The sequence below is a fragment of the Phaenicophaeus curvirostris genome, chromosome 11 (assembly GCF_032191515.1).
Source record: "Phaenicophaeus curvirostris isolate KB17595 chromosome 11, BPBGC_Pcur_1.0, whole genome shotgun sequence".
NCBI lineage: Eukaryota > Metazoa > Chordata > Aves > Cuculiformes > Cuculidae > Phaenicophaeus > Phaenicophaeus curvirostris.
This window is the reverse complement of record NC_091402.1, coordinates 22,604,903-22,628,898: the sequence shown is the minus strand read 5'-3', so window position 1 is coordinate 22,628,898 and position 23,996 is coordinate 22,604,903. Positions and strand designations below refer to the sequence as shown.

General features: G+C 54.7%; 2 protein-coding genes across 4 annotated transcripts in view; one reads left to right on the top strand and one right to left on the bottom strand.

Annotated features, from left to right (window-relative positions):
• Positions 1-1,562: 1,562 nt before the first annotated feature.
• Positions 1,563-22,382, bottom strand: TRAIP (TRAF interacting protein). 3 transcript variants are annotated; one of them, XM_069865603.1, is made up of 15 exons: positions 22,231-22,382; positions 20,684-20,741; positions 19,355-19,438; positions 14,729-14,768; positions 11,985-12,112; positions 9,383-9,477; positions 8,673-8,786; positions 7,675-7,762; positions 6,107-6,196; positions 5,807-5,895; positions 4,941-5,096; positions 4,692-4,740; positions 4,035-4,155; positions 3,439-3,489; positions 1,563-2,756 (listed from the first exon to the last, which is right to left on the bottom strand). In XM_069865603.1, exons 1-15 carry the CDS (start codon positions 22,326-22,328, stop codon positions 2,509-2,511), a joined length of 1,509 nt encoding a protein of 502 aa, XP_069721704.1. In that variant the 5' UTR covers positions 22,329-22,382; the 3' UTR covers positions 1,563-2,508. The 3 variants fall into 3 exon arrangements, with proteins under 3 accessions (XP_069721704.1, XP_069721706.1, XP_069721705.1); XM_069865604.1 differs by having other exon boundaries at positions 2,546-2,756; positions 4,030-4,155; XM_069865605.1 differs by lacking the exons at positions 14,729-14,768; positions 19,355-19,438; positions 20,684-20,741; positions 22,231-22,382 and adding an exon at positions 13,716-14,291.
• The window catches only part of LOC138725082 (semaphorin-3D-like), a 112,721-nt gene continuing 106,352 nt past the window's right edge, over positions 17,628-23,996 (top strand). The window contains exon 1 of the mRNA XM_069865600.1: positions 17,628-17,722. The gene's annotated coding sequence lies outside the window, so the exon portion shown is untranslated. The remainder of the gene's footprint in view (positions 17,723-23,996) is intronic.

Genomic DNA, 23,996 nt, shown 5'->3' with positions numbered 1-23,996 from the left:
AGCTCCCTCCTCTCCACAACCTCCTTTCAGGTAGGTGTAGAGAGCAATGAGGTCTCCCCTCAGCATCCTCTTCTCCAGGATAAACACCCCCAGCCCTCTCAGCCGCTCCTCATAAGGCCTGTTCTCCAGCCCCCTCACCAGCTTTGTTGCTCTTCTCTGGACTCATTCCAGAGCCTCAACATCCTTCTTGTGGTGAGGGGCCCAGAAATGAACACAGGATTCGAGGAGCGGTCTCACCAGTGCCGAGTACAGAGGGAGAATAACCTCCCTGGAGGTTATTATTATTCTTCCTCTTATCCTGGTCTTAACGAGTCCTCCTTTCTCTCATCATTGCTCTAGTCATTATTATCAGAGAATCATAGAATCACCAGGTTGGAAGAGACCTACCGGATCATCGAGTCCAACCATTCCCAACAATCACTAACCCATGTCCCTCAGCACCTCGTCCACCCATCCCTTAAACCCCTCAGGGAAGGGGACTCAACCCCCTCCTTGGGCAGCCTCTGACAGGGACCAATGAACCTTTCTGTGAAAATATTTTATCTGGCTTAATTGGCCAGGCACAGGCAACAGGCGTTCATTATCGGGAACTAAAGAGTCTTCTATAAGCGAAATAGCTACCTTGAAACTTAAACAATCAAAGCCTCATTCTAAAGCAAGTTAAATAGCTGCTTTAAAACCTAAACTAGCAAAGCATACCCTGTTTTAGCTATAACACCCCTGTTCAGTGGGTTGACCCCGCGAGGTCAGACGCCCTTGGGTGAGGTGATAGGACTCACACAGAACAACCACAACCACCTCCTCCACGAGGTGACAGCGCAGCCCCTGGGCTCCCCTGGGGTCCCGAAGGGCAGGGCTCAGCCAAGCACCCAGCACCCTCCCAGCCCAAGAGGGTCCTCAGCGCAATTGCACCTCACCCACATCTCTCCTGTAGTTAATGAGGAGGCAGTGATAATTAATGCTCCCATAACAGCAGGGTTCAGGTCCCACAGGAGGCAGGCGGGGACCCAAGGGGCTCGGCCCCCGCTGTGCACCCAGGGGACCCCTGCCAGGATCAGCCCTGGCAGGGAAAAAGCAGAGGAAGGGCCCCCAAGAGTCCCCCTGGCCACTCCCCGTGTTCAACACCAGCCCAAGCCGCACCAGCAGCTGCTTTTTATGGACCATGAGCCACGCTCAACCCTAAAATAAACATGGAAGTGGAACTGGCCTCACCTCTGGTCTGAAGGGACAAGGGCATTAAGCAAGGGGGGCTAAAAAGGCTCCCTGCAGAGCTTCTCCCAGACTCCCCCCATCCCGTGTCGCTCAGCAATCAGCCCCAAAGGATGCAGGCAAGAAACAGCTCATGTTCTGCAGGCACTGGCCTTGCTTGCTGCCCTGGGGATTGGCACCACTCTCATCACCCAATCAGAGCCCTTCTCGGCAGCAGGGGCCCAGCTCCTAGGAGCTGCAAAGCTCTCAGGAGGCCTTCTCCAAAGGTTTCAGGAAGGTAAGGCACATCCATCACCCCCACGCTCAGCCCTCCACTCTGAGCTGCAAGAGGGAAGAAACCACTGCAAAGCCAGTGATGTTAACACGTGTGCACAGCAGGGTACTTTATTGCCTAAATACATGTTTTTAGCCAGCCCAGGTACTGAAGCTACCAGCCTGAAGCAGCTCCAAGTGAGAAACACCACAGACTGTACAGAGTGCTGGAGCAAGGAACCTCATCAAGTGTGCTCCTTGTAGCATGAACAGCCCTGGAGCAAGAGGGAATCTCTTGAGCTCCTCCAGCTGAAGAACTCGAGAGGTTCAACCCCATCAGTCTTCCCCCTCTCCTGAAGGGAGATGTTCTCCAGCACTTCTTCAGGCCCTCCCAAACCCTCAAATCGCTAGACAGACCAGTTTCCAAATAACAAAACTCCCTAGAAGCTCATTAAACCTCCCTAGAAATCCATACAAACAAGTTTCACAACAACACGTGCCAAGAACAGCGGTCCCATCAGCACAGCTCTGTTTCCAAGCAGGACAGTCACCCCCACCATCCTCCTCCCCAGGTCAGCAACTTCAGTGCCAAGTCTGCAAAAATGCAATGGATTTCATGGTCCAAACAAGGGCAAGGCAGAGCATCCTTGTTTGTGGGACACCCCAACCCACACTGGCCTCAGCAGAGGTGTTTAATGGGATGACGAATGCCCTGCCAGATTCTTCCTCCAGGAAACTTTCTTGGAAATATTTATGCCAGACAGAGCTGGTGCAGGTCCCTTCTCCCAGGCTGACATCCCAGATACCCTTTCCACACCTCTAGCCTGCAGCTGCATCCACAAGTGCAGTTCTACCTAATGTCAGAGAGCCTGGCAGCAGCAGAAGAGCTCTGAGCAGGGCAGAAGATGAGAAAACCCTGCTTATTTTGCTTGAAAACAGGAGGAAGGATGGGTAAAGTGAGGCAAGTGAATCAGTCCAAGCGTTAGCCAGAGGCTTGGTCTCTAGGTGTCTCGCTGCAAGGCCAGGATTCTCCCCAGGGTGCTCACCTCACACAACGCGGCACCGGCACTTCCCCAGTTGCAGCCCTCCCCGCAGCAGCGGCTGCATGAGCGCGTTCTGCCCCGCAGCCGCCTGCCTAGCCGCTCCCGCGAAGGCAGGGGCTCTCACTGCAGGAAACTGTCCAGTCTGGCTTGGCCTCTGCTGGAGAAGGATGTGGAAGAAGCTGCAGACGCTGGCCTGGAGACATTCTTCTTCTTGCTCCTCACTGCTAACGGCCGGATTTCTGCCATGTTTGTCTGAAGGTAAAACTGTCAAGGCAAGGACACACCGAAGGGATACAAGCGACCCAGTACCCGCTGCCCGACCCACAGCCCCGGGACCTCACCTTTCATCATCACCAAAGGAACACTCCCTGCAGGCCGGGCTGGGCCTTGCCCCTCACAGCAGCAGTGCTCAGGCACGCTCCTGTCCCACCTGAGCACAAACCAGCATTTAAACATGTCCTTCCAGTACTGAAAGGGGCTCCAGGAAAGCTGGGGAGGGGCTCTTGATCAGGTGAAGGCCAGCGAGGGGACACGGCTTCCGTGTGAGGAGCGGGAGTCAGAGCAGCTTCCCGCTTCGCTGGGTGAGCTCAGCCAGGAGAGACAGAGGAGCGGCCACGTCCTGCACGAACAGAGGCTTTGGCTGCACGGGAAGAGACTGTGCTGCTGCTCAGAGAGCCCAAGGGCACAGGGGATCCCTACAAACTGTTGTGCTTCTCTGAACAAGTCACCACTGATAACGGTCTCAGCAAGTTCAGTTCAGTTTTGCCGAGCTCAGAGTTAGACAGGGATAAATCGGACAGTTGCTTGAAGATCCCAGCCCATTTTTGAGGAGTCCTGTCCCCCAGCTGACCAGAACGGCCCAGACCAAAGAGGAGAAACAGAGATAACGTCCCCACAGCATCACTACTGCCACATGAGTTGCAGGAAAGGATACAGGCTGAATGAACTTTGTTCTGCCTCCCAAGCCATCGTACCCCATCCTCACCTAGAAAAGAGAAAGAAATGAGTCTGGAGCAGCATCACAGAGCCTTGACTACTTCTCATGTCGGTTATGGGGAAGGGAGAGCCTGGCAGGCCACAGCTTCTGCAGAGGGGTTACAAGCACCTGGAAATGCTCAGTGCTTGCACTAAGCCCTCATCTCTGGAAAAAGACAGAGCTAAGGCTATTAGTAAAGTCTGGGTATTTTGGGCACTTTCTGACAGAAGCAGAGACCTCCGAGCAGCAGCAAGACTTAGGATCCAGTCACCGGGACTGAGGAACACAAGGAAAACACCCCATACTCCAAGGAGACGGGGGAGCGGGATAGGAAGGGCCATTTAGCCTGCTGCCAGGAAGGGAATGAGCATCTGTCATCCCTGGAGCTCCGCAGGGCTGGGAAGCAGCCAGGTCACGCTCCAAAATTTGTCTACACAGTGTACATGTCAAAGGAAAAGCTTGATTCCCTTCCTCCTGTGGGGTCACTTCAGGACAGAGGCATGCAGTGCCAGCCCTGCACGGACTCCCCAATTGGACAGTCACACTTACAGCACCCGTGTTCTTGCGGGGACCCAGCAAGCTGCCTGAAGATGGCTTCTTGGAGAGAACAGAGTTCCTGATGAATGCTGGCAAAAGTCCGTTAAGAACATCGTCCTCCACATCATCTGCCCTGTTCTGTCCCACAAAGGAATGAGAAAAGCCCTTTAACAAGCACGACGTGCTGAATTCAGTCTCCCCACAAGGAGCGTTAATAATGGCTAGTGCTGCACCACACGTCAGGCTGAAGGACAGCAGCTACAAACCTCCCACCAGGGCTTGCGTCAAGCAGAGTCTGGGAGGCAGGATACTGCACCCAGCAAGCCAGGGAGAACCAGCGGCTTTAGGAGGCCCCACAGCCCCTGTGGTCAGCCCCACAGCCCCTGCGGTCAGCCCCACACTGTGCTTGCCAAGCATATCTGAGGCGGGATAATCGGCAAGAAGCGTGTGTGTCCCCACCCTCCCTCTCCGGCCCAATTCCACGAGGCCTGAGGCAGCAACACTGTTTCTAGGAGACTGTCAAGCAAAGCACTTTGAAGCACGCACTGTGGTTCTACAGATGGGCTGGTCTACAGTTACAGCATCTCCTACACAGAGGAAACGGGTCCTTCATCCCAAGCTTATTAAGAGCAGAATCAAAGATGTGATACAGCAATTAAGATTAGTACTTTTACCTCCACTGCTTCCTTCAGAACCTTCTTTGCCAGATTTACCTTAGGAGGCCTGTAAGAAACCCAAGGAGCAAATCAGCAGAGATTTATTGTTCAAGTGGAGCTGGCAAGGACAGACAAGGCCAAGCAAATGAGGAGGAAACTTGCAGCACAACATCAGGCAGCTGGAGAGCTGTCTGATCTCACACAGCAACTTCCAAAGGAGTGAGACTTTGATCTCCTTTAGAAGCATAAAGAGGAGGGAACACTCACGGCATTTTATCCAGCTTCTGCCTTTTTGCAGGGCTGACGAGAGATCTGCAGGGCTGATGCTCGGGGGTGTCCACATCAAAAGTAGCATCTAGGTTGATCTCATCGCTGTGGGGCGGGCGGTGGAGCTTCGGGTGCCGCAGTTCCACAGGAGCAGGGCTGCAAGACCATGCAAAGCATCAACCATCAGCAGGCCACCGCCTGCCACCCAGCAGATGTGAGGAAGACCAAGCTGCACGCGATACGATTGCTTAGCAAAGCAGCCCTGGGGCCAGGATCAGAGCCCCATTCTGCTTGCGAGTCACTGAAAGGACAATCTGAAGCCCAGAGTTTATAGCCCACGTCTCAAACTACTCTTCACTCTCAAACAGCCTGTGCCATAACAGCAGCACTCAGAGCCCAGGACACACTGCTGTACTGGGGTAACAGCACAGGCTTCTAGAAAGAAAGAGCTTGATAAAAATGTAAAAGATGCCATTTTTCAGGCTGTGTTCCTCTGTCTGGCAAAGATCTCCAGACCCCATACACCAGGGGACGCTCACTGGAAGGCCAACTCAGAGGCAACCAGGAGAGCAGCTTTAGGGATATTTCCCTGGCAGGACATAGCGGCAAAGAGTTTGTCAGAACCTGGCCCATTCTTCCATCCTTCCTGACCCAAGTGCTGCAAAACACACACTTTTCCAATTAAACCAAACATTGTCTTGTCAGCAACAAGAGAAAAACAAAATAGGACACAAGCGGAAGACGGCCATGCTACTGCAGTGCCTGCCAGACCTTCAAGTCTCTGCCTCCTCAGTTAAACTCTCAGCTCTTGCTTTGGACCTGCCATCTCCTCTCTTGGCCTGCATGTGAGGATGTGCCCCACTAACCTCTCAAAGACCAGCCGACTGAGTGTCTCTCTGGTTACAGATGGAACCTTCAGAGTGTCCTGCAGGATGTCTATCTTCTTCTTCAAACTCTGGAGGGAAAAGGGAAGGCAGACAGCGAGATAAGGGAAAGCTTAGTGGCAAATGTTTTGCTCCTTTTCCATCAGTGTCAGGTGGGGCAAATAAGGGGTGAGGCGGGTGGGTAATCTCATCACCGAGCAAAAGCCAGCCTCGCTCCTGGCTTTGTGGCTGCAGGACATGGCCTGCTGCCAGTTACTGCAGGCTGAGAAATTATATTCTTACCAAGATCTCCTGGTCTGCATTCTTCAGATCTTTCTGGGTGCTCTTTAACTCCTCTTTTGCCTTCTCCAACTCTGAAGCTGTTTTCTGCAGCTGCAGAACAGAGCCCCCCCAAAAAGCAGAGCCCTGGTTACAACACATAGGTAAGGGAGACTGTGGATCCCCTGCGGCACCTCCTAACTTTCCCCATTTCGGAGCTCGGTTTTCCAGTGGCAGCCTCTGACCAATCCTTCCTGTATGAGCGCAGCTGTATGCCTGCCCATTTCCTCAAGCTGCCTGCAGAGGGATCTCCAGGGCCGCTTGCCCAGCACAAACCTTCCTACAGCACTTGCCCAAGCACTAATGGTGACAGCTTTTCCCCTGATCTAACGCTTGGTGGCTGCATTCTGAATTCCTGCAGGATTCTGGACACATCAGAGCGCAGGAATTGCAAAGCAGAGGCCAGGGGATGGTTGTGCATCAGCAGTACTGGCACCCAGACAAGCCTGATTCAACAGGGGAGCAGGCCAGGAGCAGGGGTCAAGAGGTGGACTGCTACCACATCAGAGCCCTTCGTGGGTTCAGGAGCTGGGCCAGCCCACAGAGCTCCGGTACAGTCAGCCCAGAGCCCTGAGCACGTTGGCTCGTGTCCCCTGACCCAAGCTGGTGACTGCAGCTCAGCGCTGACTCAGCCAGAAACACCCTGCTTCCAGCGGCAGCGCCTCATGGAAGGGGTTAACTCCCTTGGGGAGCAACACAGCAATCCCAGAACCTCCTCCTCGTTGGAAGGGAAGACAACAGCTATGGCTGAATAACAAAAATAGGCCAAATCCACCCACAGCCTCTCCCGTTGTGAGCTTGGACATGAGGACGCCCCAGGGAACACCTGCGCCTTGGAGAGCAAGGGTACACACACACACCCCCCCTTTCACAGGCACCTGCTACCAGAAGTGACAGAAAGTGATTCCTGACTTGAGCTAGAAGAGTCCGGCCAGGCCCGGATCAGGGGGAGCACAGCGAGAGGCATGAGGGCAGCTTCCAGTGCTGGGCCAGGTCGGACCAGCCCAGGCAGGCTCCATGCAGAGCCACCTGCATGCCCTCACCACACTCTGGGAACCTTTCCTGCCTGGGCCCAGCATCACGCGGGAGCCCTGGCCCAGCTGAGTGCCCGCGGTTGTGCCAAGCCAGGGCTAAGCTGGCACCAAAGCCCTTCGCACATCTCCTAGGCCCCGATCCTGCAGGAGGGGCTGGCAGCTGAGATAGCTCATGCTCAGCGGTGTGGCAGAGCTTCCAGAGCACCTGCATGCTGCTGCCTTCCAGCCCCAGCTCCCTGCCAAGCTCTGGCTGGCTCCACACATGCTGCCCCACCGGTGTCCTCAGAGGCTGCGCTCCTGTCACCAGCCCAAGAGCTGCTCCCTCACCACGGCCTCACACCCTGACCCAGAAACCCCCATCTGACACTCCCGCACCACCCCTGCCGCTCAAGTGGTGCTCAGGGTAACAGGGGGGTGACCGCAGAGGGCTGGGGCCACAGGTATCGACAGGGATCTCTGGAGCAGATGCCACCCTGGTGACTCCCGTGTTTCCTTTACCTTGCTCCTGACAGAAAACAGCTCCTTCGTCAGCTTCTCTGTCATCTCACTGGAGATCTTCCGAGCCTCCTTCAAGTTTTCATATTCCCTGCAGAGAGACCACAAGAATCGCCCTGTTTGTGTGAGGACTGAGCTGTGACTTCTCAGACCCGTCATCTGCAGCTCTGCGACTGCAGGGCCACCAGAGAAAACACACAGAGCTCTTTAGAGAACAGAGCCGAGTGCACCAACACTGACCACCAGCATCAAACACACCGCTACACCACGGGGGAGACAAGCTGCACAGGACAGCACGCCTGAGAACCAGGCCTGAACAAATTTCAGCAGCAAAATGGAAACTGGATTCAGAGACATTTCAGTTATCTGCGGAAAAGACAGACAGACAACAGAGCAGCCTCCATGCTGGCAGCAACCAGGGAGCTCGGCTTTAAGTGACTTTTAGAGGCTTCACACTATTGGCCACGCACATTCATTCCCAATTACACTGCGGGGACACTTGCCTCATTACAGCTTTGTATCAAAGCGGCAATTATTCAGCTGCCATCAGAACGGCCCCGGAGAAGCGGTGGTTTTGCCCAGCAGGACCAGATGGATTTCCAGGTAGGGGAAGGCAGCATTTGCCTTGCCAGAAAGCGCTCGAGGCCACAGCTGCACGGTGCAATGCAGCAGAGGGTACAACCCAGAGCACCTCAGCCACTCATCTCCCCCTGGGCATGAGAGGAGAGCAGAGGGAATAATAATCATCCCCTCATAGGTGCAGTGACAACTCGGGAGACAGTTCCCATGGTGACACGCATGTCACTACAGTGACAACAGGAACAGTTCAGTGTGACAGGCCCCAATCTAGGTCCCTAGGATCCATCAGTCAAACCCAGCGGAGGCTTCAACAGGCAGCAATGTCCCCGCAGAGTCCGTGCCCTTGCCAGTTCTCGGCAGAAGGCTCTCCCTGCACACACCCAGACAGCACGAGCCAGCTCTGCCGAGCCCACAGCACCTACTTTTTCAGTGAGACACAGTAGATCGCAAGCTGTTCCACCGCTGCCTGCCCAACTCCCATCTCTCTGATCATCTCCTCCACTTCGGGGCGCTGGCTCTGAAGCAACAGCTCAATCCTGCACAAAAAAAAAAACCAAACCCAAACCACCCTACTCTCAGCTCATGAGTCACAAATGGAGCTGGGAAAGAGACTGGAGCCCTGCTTCCTCCCAGGAAGCTGCCGCAGCCTCAGCTCCAGCTGCAGGCGCTCTGGATGTCGATGGAGGAGAGAGAGAATTGCTCCACCACAGCCAAGGCTGTTTGCTAAGGAAGAGCAGTGCTACGTGGACTGATCACAGAAGGGGAGGCTGTGCAGACAGGGGCCAGCATCCCAGCTCCTGGGCCCTGTAGCTGACTGTGTTCGTGGGCAGGGACCGGGGCTCTGCCCCAGCGCCTTCTGATAACAGGAATGGCACAGGGCCATGCTGGGAGCACTAGGGATGAGGCCTGTCTGCACACAGCGCCGTGCCTTGTTCTGTTTAGGGAGAGCAGCTGTCTGGAAACATAGCAGGGGCAAAAGTACAGACAGGCAAGAGCATCTTATGGCGTAAGATAATGCAGCACGTGGGGCTGGATGTTGCAGCAGGCACAGCAGGACCCCTCCCTCCCTCTCCGAGAAGGGGAGAGGCACGCAACCCTGACCACCAGGCCCAGGAAGAGCTTGGGATCTCACCGCTCCATGGTTCTCAGCTTGTTTCGCAGGTGGCGGGCCTCCTCCTTTGAACTTCTGTTATCCTCCTGCTGCTGCTCCAGGAATTTCATCTGCTTCTGCAGAGAAGCAAGCGCACGCAGACCGTTAGAAAGGCTCCAGGGATTGTTAGAGAAACATCCTGGCTTATGCGCACTGCGGGCAGCTAGGAACATACATTGGTTCTTAATGCTATCACCACCTCAGCAGCCTGGGATTACGGAGAGTTTAGCTGCCTCCTCGCTGGACCCCACGCTCTGCTCCCTGCAAGCACAGCAGGGTCTCAGGGCTAATCACAAGACGAGTGTGGCACTGAAACTGCGTCTTAGCTTCTTTTCTGCTGGGAGCATCTGTGGAGCTGTGCAGTAGCCTGTCCGCAGCGACAATTTGCTTGCAATAAGCAAGAGAGTCTGCGGCAAGCCAACCTTGCTCCTGCTTGTTCCTCCGTGCACAGCTGATCCCTTTGCTTTAGCCTCCCAGTTCTCCTTGCATTAGCTGCTTAAAAGATAAGTAGGAATGCTGAGGGGTCTCTTCTGGGAGACCTCAGCCAAAGCAGACACCCACCCAGGCACTTCTCTCACCTGCCTGGAGAGGCTGTGAGCGTAAAACAGCCACCGCTGTTCCAGGCTCTCTGCAGCAGCAACAGAGAAGCTTGGCTGAGCTGAAAAAAGCAGATCTGCAGTGGCAGAGGACAGGGGAAAGCTGGCCTGAATTAGCACTATTCCAGCGCATCTGTGTGGCCTAGGGTTGTGCTGCTCACACAGCAGCTTCAAAAGGCTCTGGGCCTGGTTTCAGCACTGTGGTGACTCCAGGAAGAGGCCTGGCTGAAGACCATTGCCTCGTAAAGCTCCCTTCCACGCAGCCGTTAAAGGATTTTATCCGCTTCCTGCCACAGAAACCAAACAGCTGTGAGACTGATGGGTCTTTGCAGAGGGACGGTGTGGTGGGCTCACTCTTGCTTACGCAGAGCCCGTCTTTGGCTGTTCTTCACCAGAGCTCCCTATACTTTGGATCCCCAAAGCAGGGTTTGTGCCAGGTTGGAGCCGAGTCCCCAGCCTCAGACAGGCTGAAACAGCAGCAAACTCTCGCGCAAAGGTTCAGCAGCAGCTGACAGCGCTAGAAGACAGGAACAGCCTCTAGGCTTGACCTGCATCACAGCTAGTTAAGCCTGTGTTTTCACTGCAGAAGTTTTGTGCTTTAATCTTTAATGATGCATTATAAGACAGTTCTTGGCATTCAGCTGAGAAACCCCGTACACCACAGGAAGGAAAAAAAAAAAAAAAGATACCTTCAGGTCCCTAATCCTTCTGCCCAGCCCAGCTTTTATTAAAGGGACTCAAGCATACACAGAGGGTTTTGCAACAGGCAAGATAACCAGAGAGCCTCCTCCTGAGGTGCCAAGGCAGCAAAGCCAAGCACAGAAATGCTGAGTTGAGCCACAAACACCAGCTTTCACTGTCACAGTCACACAGGGCCGCCTTGACACCCAAGCAGGCTGGTATAATCCATGCTGCTAGCGTCAGGCAGATCAGAACTGGTTCCTCTCAGGAAGAGCCCGGCTGCAGAGGAACACAGCAAGACAACCCCATGACCCATCTACAGGCTCTCCCCATGCCACTGGGCCTTGCAGGTCAAGGAACACAATGCAGTTGAGGCTGTTGGATCAGAGATCTTGGGAAGTGCAGGTGACCCCTACCCTGCCTTTCAGCCTGCAGCTCACAGCCCCACCACCACGACCCCATCTTCTGGTGACAGGCACATCACCTCACGCGGAGGAGAATGCCCATCCCAGCAGAGTCGCTCTGCTCACTACAAGACATCCCAACAAAGCGGCTCCTGCTCTTCCACTTGCTGTTTACGCACAGTACATGACTACACACTGAGTCACTGCACGCTGAAACACAACAGGAATATTTGATCCCTGGACTTCACACATTACTAACCTAACCGAATGAAAGCCCTGGCAACAGAACACAGACAGGAGAGTTAGCTGGATAAAATCCCACTCAGCTGAAGCTTGCAACTCCCCCTCCATATATTTCAGTTTGATTTCTCCTCCAATCAAACCAAGAAACTAATTTTCCTTGAATCCCGCCTGGCCTAAACCCATTTCAGAAGAACATTCTACCGCAGGGAGCCAGTGTCTCGGCAATGGGGCGCTGGGGCCAGTTTCCACTCTCAGTTCATGCTGCTACCTTTACGATCAGCATTGCTGCCTCATTAGCGAGGCTCAGCCAGCATCTCCCAGCCTGGGCTGGCATTTCTCCTCCACCTCGGCCACCCCTGTCTTCAGCACTCAAGCCACAAGCCTGGCTTTTACAGCTCTGAATCACCCCCAGGTGAGGCGCATTCAGGACCTTGAGAGCAGCGACATCACTCGCTTCAGCTTAATAAAACCAAAATGAGAACCCAGCTACACCACCTTTCTATCATTCAGGGATCAAGGAGGTGGAAGCCTTGAGGCAGCAGATCCAAACTGCCACCAGCACAATGTCTTTATTAGCAGGGCCTGTGGAGATCTTCCACAAATCTAACACCAACTGTGCAATGGCTAGAGCTGAAGTCCTGCCAGGGACGGGAAAGGTACCTTGAGAGAGGAGCACAGCATCTCTGTCTCTCCCAGCACCTTCTGGAGCGACTCTATGGTCGCATTGCGCACATCTAGAGTGTCCCTCAGCCCATCCACGACAGCCTGGCAGTCCCGTTTTTCTTTCTCTGGAAAAGAAAAGAAGAAAAATGTCATGGCCCGGTAACCCAGACTTCAGCTGCCCCACAGCATCAGGAGCACAACAAACAGGCGCTGCATGCAGTCTCAGACTCCAAGCTGGAGTTGCCCATTCCTGTAGAGAAGCTATTTCCCTCCCCTAAGTGCTGTCTGCACCAAGGGCTGCACTGAGCAGTTGCTTCTCCCAGTGCCAGCAGGCTTCAAGATTTTCTTTACTAAAGATAACAAGTTCCCTTTAATAGCTTTCCAGTGCCAGCCCTGCTAGCATTAAGCTGATGCATCTTAACTCTTGCATGCTCTCACAGCCAGGCTTGCACAGGGAAAGCTGTTCTTGAGTCACACCGAGCTGTCACAGAGCTGGAAAGCCGAGCCCCAAGCTTGCCCTCTCCACATGGAGCCCAAGACATGGGGAAGCCCTGTGGGGGCTGTGGGAGGCTGCGCACAGTTATCTGCCACGCCGCTGCGTCACCACGCTGCTGCAGCTACCTCCACCACGGCATCTACGTCGGAGGGCAGGAGGCAGTAAAGCAGAGCTCTGCCAGGCACTGGGGCTTTGCAGGACACACAACAGCTTCAGTAGATTTGTGAGAACATCTGCTTTTTGCGGGTCACAAATCTCTTTTGAGTCCTGCTGTCCATTTCCACATAGGCAATCCAGGAACAAAGCACGCACCTCTGATCACCAGAAAGAAGGTGGTGGAAAACACCACCAAGCTTCAATTTCTTTTGTAGAGACAAGGGAAAAACAGCTTGCAATGCAACAACCACCACCAGGACCTGACAGACCTAGGCAGGGAACAGCCAGCACCACTGGAAGCGCAAAGCAGTCGGTAATGAGGGAAAGCAGTGACCCTTCCACCTAACCCTGCTAAGAGCACAGTAAAGTCTTCAGCTCAGCAACTTCTGGCTGCTAAAACCATCTGTGGCTCCAGCCACAATAGTGAAGAGGCAGTCTGTGCCTTTCCAAGCAGCTGTTTCTCCTTGCAAGGAATCCAGTTTCCAACTGTGCCACCAAGTCCCATGGAAGCATGACCTGCAGTGCAGCCTCTCTGCTTGATCAGACAGTAAGAGAGCCACAAGGGGCTGGGGAAGGAGAGAGGAACATATCCCAGCAGAAGCAAGCAGGTGGCCAGGGGAACACAATGCTTTCTCAACAAAGCATTTTTGTCTCCATTGATCCGAATAACCCTTCCTCTCCAGAGGCAGCACAGCCTGGAGATGCTCCCCTGCGTTTGCAGGGACTCCACCAAAAGAGTTAGGGCTTCCCCCTCCTCCGCTCCCAGCCGCCCAGAGGCAGATGGCAGGAGTCAAACCTCCCCGTGCTGCAGGAATGAGTTTTCAGCTCATTCAGAGTGCCTCCCACAGTGCCTGCTGGGTCTGCTCGGAGCTCTGCACCTCTAGAGCCATTTGCAAGCTGATCAGAGACTGGCAATTACACAGCACAAAGCACATCTTTAAGTGAAGAATTTATACATGAGAACCACCAGAGAGCAGAGTGCCCACAGCAAAGGAGGCAGGAGGTGGGAAGGAGCTTCTCATTTCCAATATGAACAAAGAATGGGACAGGGAATGTCAGATCCAACCTCTACTCACCAGAAGCTGAGAAGATGATCAGGCCTTCGAGCAGTTTTTCTTGGATAACATCCTAGCAAGAATCCCAGCCACCTTCCCCAGAAGATCTGGCTCGCTACCAAGTCACTAAACTCAACTAAGCTGGCAAGGGAACAGGCCTCAGAATAGAGATGTTCAGACTGTCCAATTCTGCTCTTGGGCTAAGGACCGAATCCTCAATCTACTGGCTATTCATGTCTGTCTCGTGCACACAGGGAAGGCAGAGGAAAGACGACTTGCAGAGCGTGGGCGAGCCCCCAGCATTCTTAAGAGGGTTTTTTTCCCCCCTTCTGCTAGTGTGCCTTTGGATTTCTGTCACTCAGACTGACATTTTCCTTTCGCTGTTCATGACTCATGTTCTGATGACAGGCTGCCTACAGACGATGCTTAAAACCCATCGACAAGTCTCCAGGGCTTTTGCTTTTCCTGCCTCCCTCAAACACCCTCTAAAATTAAAGATGGGGAAAATGGAAGCGCACGCGCACACTGAACTCCGTCTGCTCTTCGCGCGACACATGTGGCACCGTAGCAGCCACACAAATCCAGAGCTGCTTTCAGGCACCACTTTCACCCTCTCATCTGTCAGAAGGAACAAGCCTTCGCCATATGCAGCGGTGAGTCTCCCCGTGAGCAAACCAAGGGTTTTGCTTTCAGCAAGCCTGCTCCAGGTATAGCTGTGCTGCCCTCCTGTAGCTCCTGGTTAGGAATAGGGGCAGAAAAATTGCATACATGTATCTAAACTTGCAAACAGCACCAGAGCTGAGCCAGACTGTGGATTATGTGTCTGTCTCACAAGCTTTGTACAGCTTCAGGTGGTCTCACTGCAGAAAAAGCTCTGAAGAAACTGCTCCAGCCAAACAGTTTGCAGGCTGCACCATGCCCTAGGCTTGAGAGAAGGGTGGGCTCTGCACAGAGGTTCCTCAGGCCTGGGCAAGCCCACCTTGCACAGGCAGAGCCCATGACCTGCTGATTCCCTGCAGGCAGCTGGAACTCACCTTTCACGGAGAGCTGAACCTTCACCTTGTCCAGTTCATTCTAAAACACAACAGAGAAAACCTGATTAGGAAACAGTCCATAGAGCAGCTTTCACCAGATCTTAAAAGGATCTGAGAGGTTTCTCAGCAGGACATTTGCAGCGGCCAGGTGCTAAGAAGGAAAGGCAGTAACAGCAAGCACCAAGTTAAAAGCAAGTAATATCACAGCGAACGCAAAGAGCACCTCCAACTGGCATTCTGCAGAGGGAGAAGAAAAGATCCCAGTTTCGTCTTAGCCTTGTCAACCTTGTGTTTCTCACACTGTCAGTCATCTTGTTTTAGCTGAATAATTTTGGAAAGCTCTCAGGAAAAACACAGGAAATCAGACAGGAACAATTTTGATAACGTTTTACCTAAACAAGGCAATAAGGCAGGGACGTTGCCAGACTAAACTGGCTTGAGAGCTGCTTTGAACTGGAGTGAACTTCAGCAGGGTGCAGGTGGGAGATAGGAAGGCACAGCCAAACATCTGCAAAGGTAACTACACACACACTCAAATGGCACCAGGTCACATTCTGGAGGACATGGAAGTCCCTGCAGTTCGGGATGCTGATGTGAGCTAACAGCTCTGCCGAACGGCCATAAAGAGATCACCCACAAACCAACCTATTCTGAACCCAGGGCACACGACATCTCCTGGACGCTGCAAGGGTCTGGGGAAGGTCAAATGTTTGTAGAACCTTCATTAAGGTTCAGAAAGATGGAGCAAATGTCCCACAGTTTAAATTATATAGGTAATGAAGGGATATGAGTTATGAACGCTGGCAAATCGCCAGTACAGAGCTTAAAAAGAAGGACAGTGTGTGTATGTGTGTATAAAAATATATATAGAGAGAGAGAGAAATACAGGAAAGAGTCAGCAGAAGATGACTTAAAAAGCTGTGTTAGAGAACTGCAGAGGAAAGCACATAACAAGTCAGGCAGGAACTGCAGTGGAATAAAACCACAATAAGATGCCAACACAGTACCGAGGCAGAGCACACAAATCTGCGCAACCCAGAATGCTACATGCAAATCTGAGCTGAGAATAGCAGCGCCAGTGACCATGGAGCTGATGGGACCAGAGCGGAGCTCTGCCAGGGACAATAAAGGCAGGAGAGAGACTCAGTGTGCAGAAGGGACTGGACACAAAGCCTAGCAGAGCTCTCTTCTATCTGTGCCCCTGGGGGGACAACAGCTGGAGGGCTGACATGCCATTAAGTCTGCTGCAGGAACTATTCTGGAGTAGCTTCCTCGGAGTCCTATTCAGGAATGATTAGTGAGCTCACAAGATGTGCTAATTAGCATGATAGCAAAGAAATCCCGGGCTACTGCGGGCAGCTATGTAGCATTACCTCATTCATCAACTTAATCCGAAATCACTCATCCTCCACCACTGCTCCTGAAGGCTGCTCCCAGCTTTCACTCCTCTGATAGAAGCTCTCCTCTCCCCGTCAGCCTGAGCTGCCAGACCCCATTTTCCCAAGATCAAACAAGTATATCTTGACCACAGATTGTCCTCCCAGGTTTCTACCCTCCCCACCAGGTTTGCAGGCACGAATCCTCCTCCCCCTGCTTCCTTTTCACCAAGCTGAACAAGCTGTCTCCCAGTCTCCTTCGGAAGAAGGGCTCTCAGCTCCATTGGCCACAAACGACTGGAAGAGTCAGGTTCCAGATGACCTCACCAAGGTGCTGCACCCCAAAATTCATCAGGAAGACTGTTCTGATCACTGAGCACCATCTTTAAAAGCAACACAGGATAAACCCAGGCTCAGCACCCAGAAAGGTTTGGATATGTTGCAGACTTCAGCCTGTGGTATTCAGCTACTCCAGGGAACCAAGCTCCTTCTGGCATTTCATGCATGGTGGTGGGAAGAAAAGTAGCCCCAGCGCTCCTTGGATTGTAAACGTTTGAGAGCAGAAGCGAAAGTGAAGAATAGCGCCAAAGACAATTATTAACCAAAAGACAATTCAGATAATTCTGCAACAACAGGAAGAGGACTCAGATTACGAGGGAGCTCTTGTGACCACGGAGAAGTGGGGGTATAAGACTGGCTTCGAGGCTTTTTCAGGTGAAACCACTTCAGGCTGAGGAAGTCACCGATTATTTTCTCAGCTTCTGAAGAGTCTGAGGACAGCGAACCACGTGTCTGGTGCCCAGCCCAGAAGCACGTATACCACTCAGACAGCACTCCAGTCTAAACGGATATCAAATCCCACCCACGGTGGTCTGGTGTTGTGAAGGTGCTCCATGTCCCCCAAAAATAAAGCAGCACACAACACAGAACTGTTGACAAACCAGAAATAGCCCAGCAGCGACCCAAGACAGCGCACGGAGCAGTAAATACCCATACAAACAAACTACATTAAACTACCCAGAGAATATTTGGTTCTTTCACGTTAGCGACCTTGGCGCTTTCATTAGGAGAGCTGCACACTCAGGGCCAGATCTTGCTCTGATGGCCATACAACACACACTGCGGGAGCATTATGAGTTACCACAGAAAGGTTTGGGTTGGAAGGGACCTCAGAGCCCATCCAGTTCCACCCCTGCCATGGGCGGGGACACCTCCCATGGATCAGGGGCTCCAAGACCCATCCAACCTGGCCTTGAACCCCTCCAGGGATGGGGCAGCCACCACTGCTCTGGGCAACCTGGGCTAGGGCCTCCCCACCCACATAGGAACACATTTCTTCCCAAGATCTCATCTCAATCTCCCCTCGTCCTATCCCTTCCCTCCCTGATCAAGAGCTCCTCCCCAGCTTTCCTGGAGCCCCTTTCAGTACTGGAAGCTGCTCTAAGGTTTCCATGGAGCCTTCTCTGTTCCAGGCTGAACAACCCCAACTCTCTCAGCCTGGCCTTGTACAGGAGGTTCTCCAGCCCTCGGATTATCTCCGTGACCTCCTCTGGCCTCTCTCCAACAGCTCCACGTCCTTCCTGTGCTGAGGACTCCAGCACGGGATGCAGGGCTCCAGGTGAGGTCTCACCAGAGCAGAGGGGCAGAATCCCCTCCCTCACGTGACTGGTCCCACTGCTTTGGACGCAGCTCAGGACACAATTGGCTTTCTGGGCTGCAAGAACATGTTGTGGGCTCACAGTGAGCTTCTCATCTACCAATACCCTCAAGTCCTTCTCCTCAGGGCTGCTCTCAATTCAGCCACCAATGCTGTCGTGCAGGAGCGGCTCCAAAGCCCTCGAGGAAGGGAGCAGTTCTGCAGCACTGCCTGCCTGGAGGGGAGGGCTGGGGGAACTCATCTGTCCCGAGGTGGAGGTGAGAAGAAACAAAAAGCTTTTTTGAGGCAATTTTTTCCAGTCCATCCATTTCCATGTCACTCATCTATTTATACTTGCAAGAACAGATCAAATACGCACTAAAGGCAATGTTTATCCACCCCGAGCCGTTGCTCGGCTTCTAGGACACGCAGCCTCAAGTGCCCAGAAATGCTTTTTCATTTCCTCAGCACACATACATCGGGCTTCAGCTTCTTTTTTAGCGGTCTTCGAGAACGACAGTGCTACCGACATCATAGTCTGGCTGGCTTTATTTTAAAAACATATGATATACATATAGCATTGTCATGGCAACTGCTAATTATGGTAATTGCTGCACATGCTGACTCTAAACACAAGAGGGTACAAGCGTCCCATTATACCAAGGTCAACCAATTACATTTTTTTTGGAACAGATAACTCTGAGACATAAGGAGCCACGCTTCATCCACAGAAAAGGGAGAACAGGGAGCAGCCACTCCACGTTCATCCCTTCTCACCTCCAGCTCTCCGCACCTTACAGTGCCACTTGGAGAAGATCACCCAGCACCCCTGCTCCAGCCAGGCTCCCCCACAAGAGCCGGCCTCAGCACCATCAGCTACTGTGGCTTCAGGCAGCCCCTTTCCTGATTCATCTTGGGGAACCAAGACTTAATCGCCACTCTGCCCTGTCTGAGCAAAAAACCTACCAGTACTTGCTCTAGCATCCCTTCTTCCCAGAGCGTTAGCAGGGCTCGCACACAACCAAGCCACGGACACCAGCAGCAGTTCGTGGCATTGGGGATTTTCCTTCTCCTGCCTTTTGGAAAAGCTCTGTAGCCTCACCTCCAAGGCTTTGAGACTCAAGGGACAAACAGCAGCTCGATGATTATTTGATGCTGCTTCAGGAGGCTTCCAGGTAAGTTGACAACCAGAATCATAGAATAAATTGGTTGGAAAAGACTTTTGAGATCATCGAGTCCAACCGTACCTGTCCACTACTAAACCAGATCCCTGAGCAACTCATCTCCCTGTCTTTTAAACTCCTTCAGGTATGGGGACTCAACCACTTCCCTGGAAGAAGGAAGAGAAGGGAAGGAAAAGAGGCTTCTTGAGTCGATTTGGCCACAGGAATTCTAATCCACTGCTTGGAGACTTCCTTACCACAGAGCTGAGCCTGGGTAAGAACCACGAGGGAGGACAGAGACAGGCAGGAGACACAGGTGTGCTTCAGGTCTGACACACCAGCACAGCGAGCGCCAGCCCAGGAAACTGCTGTGCGCAGAGGACGGGCAGCCCAGGCCACGCTTCCAAATGCTGAAGCGTCACACAATGGAAGAAGAATCCAGCCAAATTACCTGCAAGGTCTCTGCATCCAGTGCTGTCTGCTCCTCCGGGGCAACATCAAAAAATAGCTTATTGACGACGTGTCTTTTGCTGACCTAAACACAGGAGACAGGAGAGGTTGATGAGCACGGATATGGAAACACGATGGATATGGAAGACAGATGGAGGGAGAGAAGGTATCATCTTATCACAAGGCCGTGAAAGGCAAGTCAGATCCCGTGCTCAACGCCACTAGCGACAACGCTTTGCTTTGGCTCATCAGCACAGCAGCAGACCCCCCACTCAGTTTTGGGAGCGTGGCTCCAGCAAAGCTCCTGAGCTGCAGCAGAAAGATTCAGGCATTTCCGAATCAAGCGCAGTCTGTTCTCTGGCAGCAAAGGCCCAAGCAGCTGACGCTGAGCTAACAGGATGCCAAATCCTAAGACAGAAGTACGCGCTGCTTTCTGCAGGCAGAAGGTGCTGTAATTGAATTTGATAGCTCTCCACACCTCCCCCATGCAGTTACAGCTTTGTGTTTTAAGTATTATATACAGTCATGACACCAGCTAATTGCATAGTTACTGCTACAGAAGATGTTATTTCGCGATAACTCCATGGTAACCCAGAGATGTAAGAGGCAGTGAAGAACAGAGGGAATCAACAAGTCAGGGAAGGAACAAGGGCCAAGACCTTGAGAGAAAGAAAGAAGCACGAACACAGAACAAGCCCGAGCGGCAGCTGGCTGAAACCCCACATCTGAGTGCAAGGAGACACCTCCTGCAGCAGCTACCCGACAAGACCTACAAGCAGCATCGAGGCTGGTGACACCTAGGACTTCAAAGTCCAGGTTCCGACTAAACCAATGGATCCCCAAGCCTTGGCTTCTCATCCCAGAAGCAGAGCACATCCTCCCTTCCCTCCCTGGCCTTTGCTTTCCTCAAGGAAGGGCTGCTCGCTGCAAAGCAAGGACCTGATATAAGGAGCAGGAGCAGCAGAACAGGCTGCCTACCTGCAGGGTAACCCAAGCACTCAAGCCTGGTATCCTGCTGCATCCCTTCCAGCTCTTTCTCTCATCACACCAACTCTTACTCAGTCTAAATGAAAGCCCTGAAACCCAGAGGCCCTTTCTAGAAAAACCACAAAATGGAGAGCAGCAGGGCACCTTAGGAGTACCCTTTCTGGTCAGAGGGGTGGCTGAGGGGAATGCGCACTCTAAGCCTTTGAGGAGAAGAAGTTATCTCTGCTTTACTCCATGAAGCTTTTCCTTGCATCCCCACAGGCCCAGAGCACAGCTCCTCGGTGTCGTTTAGCAAAGCATCGCACCATGGAAACGCAGAGGTGCACAGAGGCAATGGGTTTACCTGGATTCGGCATTGTGGGCAAGTCCAGCTCGGTGCTGAGTCAAACCACTGGATGAGGCTGAGAAAGGAAAAGAAAACACACAGAGAATCCTTAAAATCCTAGAGTGCTGCTCTCAGGGGCCACCCCGGCAGCTCACTGGGAGACAGCCGGATGCGACACCTGTTTGCAAACTAAGAACAGAAAAGCAAGAATTTAGTCCAGAGGTGCAGCTAACAGGAACATCATGTTCCAGCACACACACTCTCTCCCTTCGCCTCTGAGACAATTCCCAGCTGAATTTAGTGTGCGAGCTTATCTTTACCATGGCAGAGTTTTTACAGAGCTCAGATCTCCCTGGGAGAGAGTCTTTGAACAACTGTAGCTTTGCAGGAGCGAGCGGATCCACGGCAGAAGAGCTGCTATATCAGGATACGCCAGCTGAACGATCCCCAGCTTGGTCAGCTCCAAAGGCTGCCGCTGACTCCGAGCACGGACCGAGGGAGACCAGGCCTGTCTCTGCTCTGAGATGATGAATGCAAACCTGTCGGGCTCCCCAGGAGCACCACTAATGCGTTTCGCAACCAAGCCATTGCGTCATACTCGGAATGGGTTTATTTTTGGAGCAGGGTGGCAGTCTGGAGCTGGCAGGTTACCTTCGGAAGCTCTCCCTCCTCCGCTGGCTGTTGAGGAGAGCGAGCCCGAACTGTGGGACTGAATAAGAAGCAACCATCACAGAATCACTTGATTGGAAAAGACCTTTGAGATAGAGTCCAACCGTCCCTGTCCACTACTGAACCATCCCTGAGCTCCTCACCTGCCCAGCTTTTAAACGCCTCCAGGAACGGGGACTTCACCACCTCTCTGGGGAGCCTCTGCCGGGGCCTGAGAACCCTTTCCATGAATAAATTTTTCTTAATATCCAATCTGAACCTCCCCTGGTGCAACTTGAGAACATTTCCTCTCTTCCTATCGCCTGCCACTTGGGAGAAGAGACCAGTGCCCACCTCCCCACAACCTCTTTTCCAGGAGCTACGGAGAGCGATGAGGTCTGCCCTCAGCCTCTTCCATGCTAAACAGCCCCAGAGCCCTCAGCTGCTCCCCGAGCCCCTGGGCTCCAGACCCTTCCGCAGCTCCGTTCCGTCCTCCAGACGTGCTCCGGTAGCTCGGTGTCTGTACCGAGGGGCCCAAAGTTGACCCCAGCATTCGAGGTCTGGCCTCCACCGGTGCCGAGTGCGGGGCAGCAGTCGTCTCTCTCTTTCAGGGAACACATCGCACACCCCTCCCTCCCCACACCCGGAGGGCCTGCCCTCAGGACCCTTCCCTTCCAGCAGGGAAGGCCCCGCTCCCCCGGCCCCGCTCCCGGGTGGAAGCGCTCTGCTGAACGAGGGGCTGCGGCACCTCCAAACCCCGTCTGACCGGGGGCTCCGAACCGCGGGGGAGAGGAGTGGGCGTTGCTGAATCCCCGGGAGGCGGGGGGGCGGACCGGGGCCTCCAAACCCCGGCGGGGCGGGAGGCGGGTCCGGCGCGGGGCTCGGCGGACCCCGGCGGGGCGGGTCCCGTCGCTCACCACTCGCGGTGGAAGGTGTGCCCGCACGGCACGGCCGCCACGTCCCGCTCGTGGTCGAAGAAGTCGGAGCAGATGATGCAGCGGGCCCGGAGCGGCATGGCGGCCGGGGCGGCGCGGCCCGGCCCCGTTCAAACCCCGCCGCCCGCCCGCCGCTTCCGCCCCGCGGCGGAAGTGACGTCACGGGCAGCGCGGGGCCCCGCCCCCCCGGTCTCCCCCGGGTCCCCCCGCCCGCCGCGTGTACTCTGGAGCCTAATGACGGCAGGCGGGCTGCCAGCGCCCTGGGGCGGGGCGGGGGGGACACACCGCGGCCCCGCATGGGAGAGGCGAGCGGGGAGTCGTTTGGCTGGAAAAGAGCTTCGAGATCATCCAGCCCACCCGCCCCTGTCAGCCACTGAGCGGCCCCTGAGAGCTGCTCTGCCCGGGGGCTCCGTGCCCGCCCCGGCAGCCCGGGCCGAGGCTTAGCGGCCTCTTCAATAGAGAAATTGTCCCTGATCTATAATCTAAACCCCTCTGCTCTGCTCTGGTGAGACTCCACCCGCAGCCCCGAGCCCGCCTGAGAGGCCGGAGGAGGCCACGGGGATGGTCCGAGGGCTGGAGCACCTCGTGTTCGAGGACAGGCCGATAGGACGAGGGGCACAGTGCTAGACTGGAAGAGGAAAGCACCAACATCCCTGGAGGTGTCACGGCCAGGCGGGATGGGGCTCGGAGCAACTGGATCCACTGGGAGGTGTCACTGCCCATGGTAGGGGTGGAACTGGATGGGCTTTGAGGTCCCTTCCAACACAAACCATCCGTGATTTCATGATGACTTCCCCTCATCCTGTCGCTGGTTACCTGGGAAAGGAGCCCAGCGCCCACCTCGTTCCAGCCTCCTCTCCAGGAGCTGCGGAGAGCGATGAGGTCTCCCCTCAGCCTCCTTCAGGCTAAACAGCCCCAGAGCCCCTGGGATCCAGACCCTTCCCCAGCTCCGTTCCCTCCTCCAGACGCCTCCGGCTCCACTTCTTGGAGCGAGGGCCCAACGCTGACCCCAGGGTTCGAGGTGTGACCTCCCCAGCGCCGAGGGCAGGGGGACGATCCCTTCCCTGCTCCCGCTGGTCCAAGCCAGGAGCTCTTGGCCCCTTGGGCCCCTGCTGGCTCCGTTCAGCTGCTCTCAGCCGGCACCCCAGGGCCTCCCCTGCCAGCCCCTTCCAGCCTGGAGCTCCCCCCGGCTGAGCCCTGGCAGGAGCCTCGCCGTGTGCTGCTGGCACGTGGAGCACGTGCCTGGCACACGAGGCCCCCGTCACACAGAGAGACAGGGCGGGTGGCACGGGTGCTGTCTCAGTTTGTCCTCAGCGGGGTCTTTATTTGCCAGAGATCCAGCGCGGGGCGACCCCGCGGACATGCAGCTGCAAGAGGGGGGAGCGGGGGCGGCGTGGGGGCCGCTGGGATCCTCCGGACACGGCGCGAGGGGGGCCGCGCGGCTGCCCCCGTGCTCCCTCGCCCCCTGCGACGCGGGTGGAAGGGGCGCCGGGGTGCTCTGCCCGCCAGGGTCCCCTCTCCGTCGCGCGCAGCCCCCAGCGCGATCCCGCATCGTCCCGGGGGTCCCGCACGATGCCCCCAGCCCCGTGGGGCCTTGTGTGCCCCCATCTCTGGGCATCCCCGGGGGGACGGGAGCGGGGGACAGACTGAGAGAGCGAAAGGGGCACAGAGCGACCGGCAAAGCCACCGAGGGGGCCGGGAGGGGCTGGGGGCCGGGGAGGAGGGCTCCATGCAGGGCTCTGCCCCGC

Excerpts from the sequence above, each read along its gene's own strand:
- TRAIP (XM_069865603.1), bottom strand. The coding sequence starts at position 22,328 with ATGCCGCTCCGGGCCCGCTGCATCATCTGCTCCGACTTCTTCGACCAC. Across the intron at positions 8,787-9,382 it reads AAGCTGAGAACCATGGAGCG|GATTGAGCTGTTGCTTCAGA; the intron begins GTGAGATCCCAA and ends TTTTTTGTGCAG. Across the intron at positions 5,896-6,106 it reads ATGCAGACCAGGAGATCTTG|AGTTTGAAGAAGAAGATAGA; the intron begins GTAAGAATATAA and ends TTTTCCCTCCAG.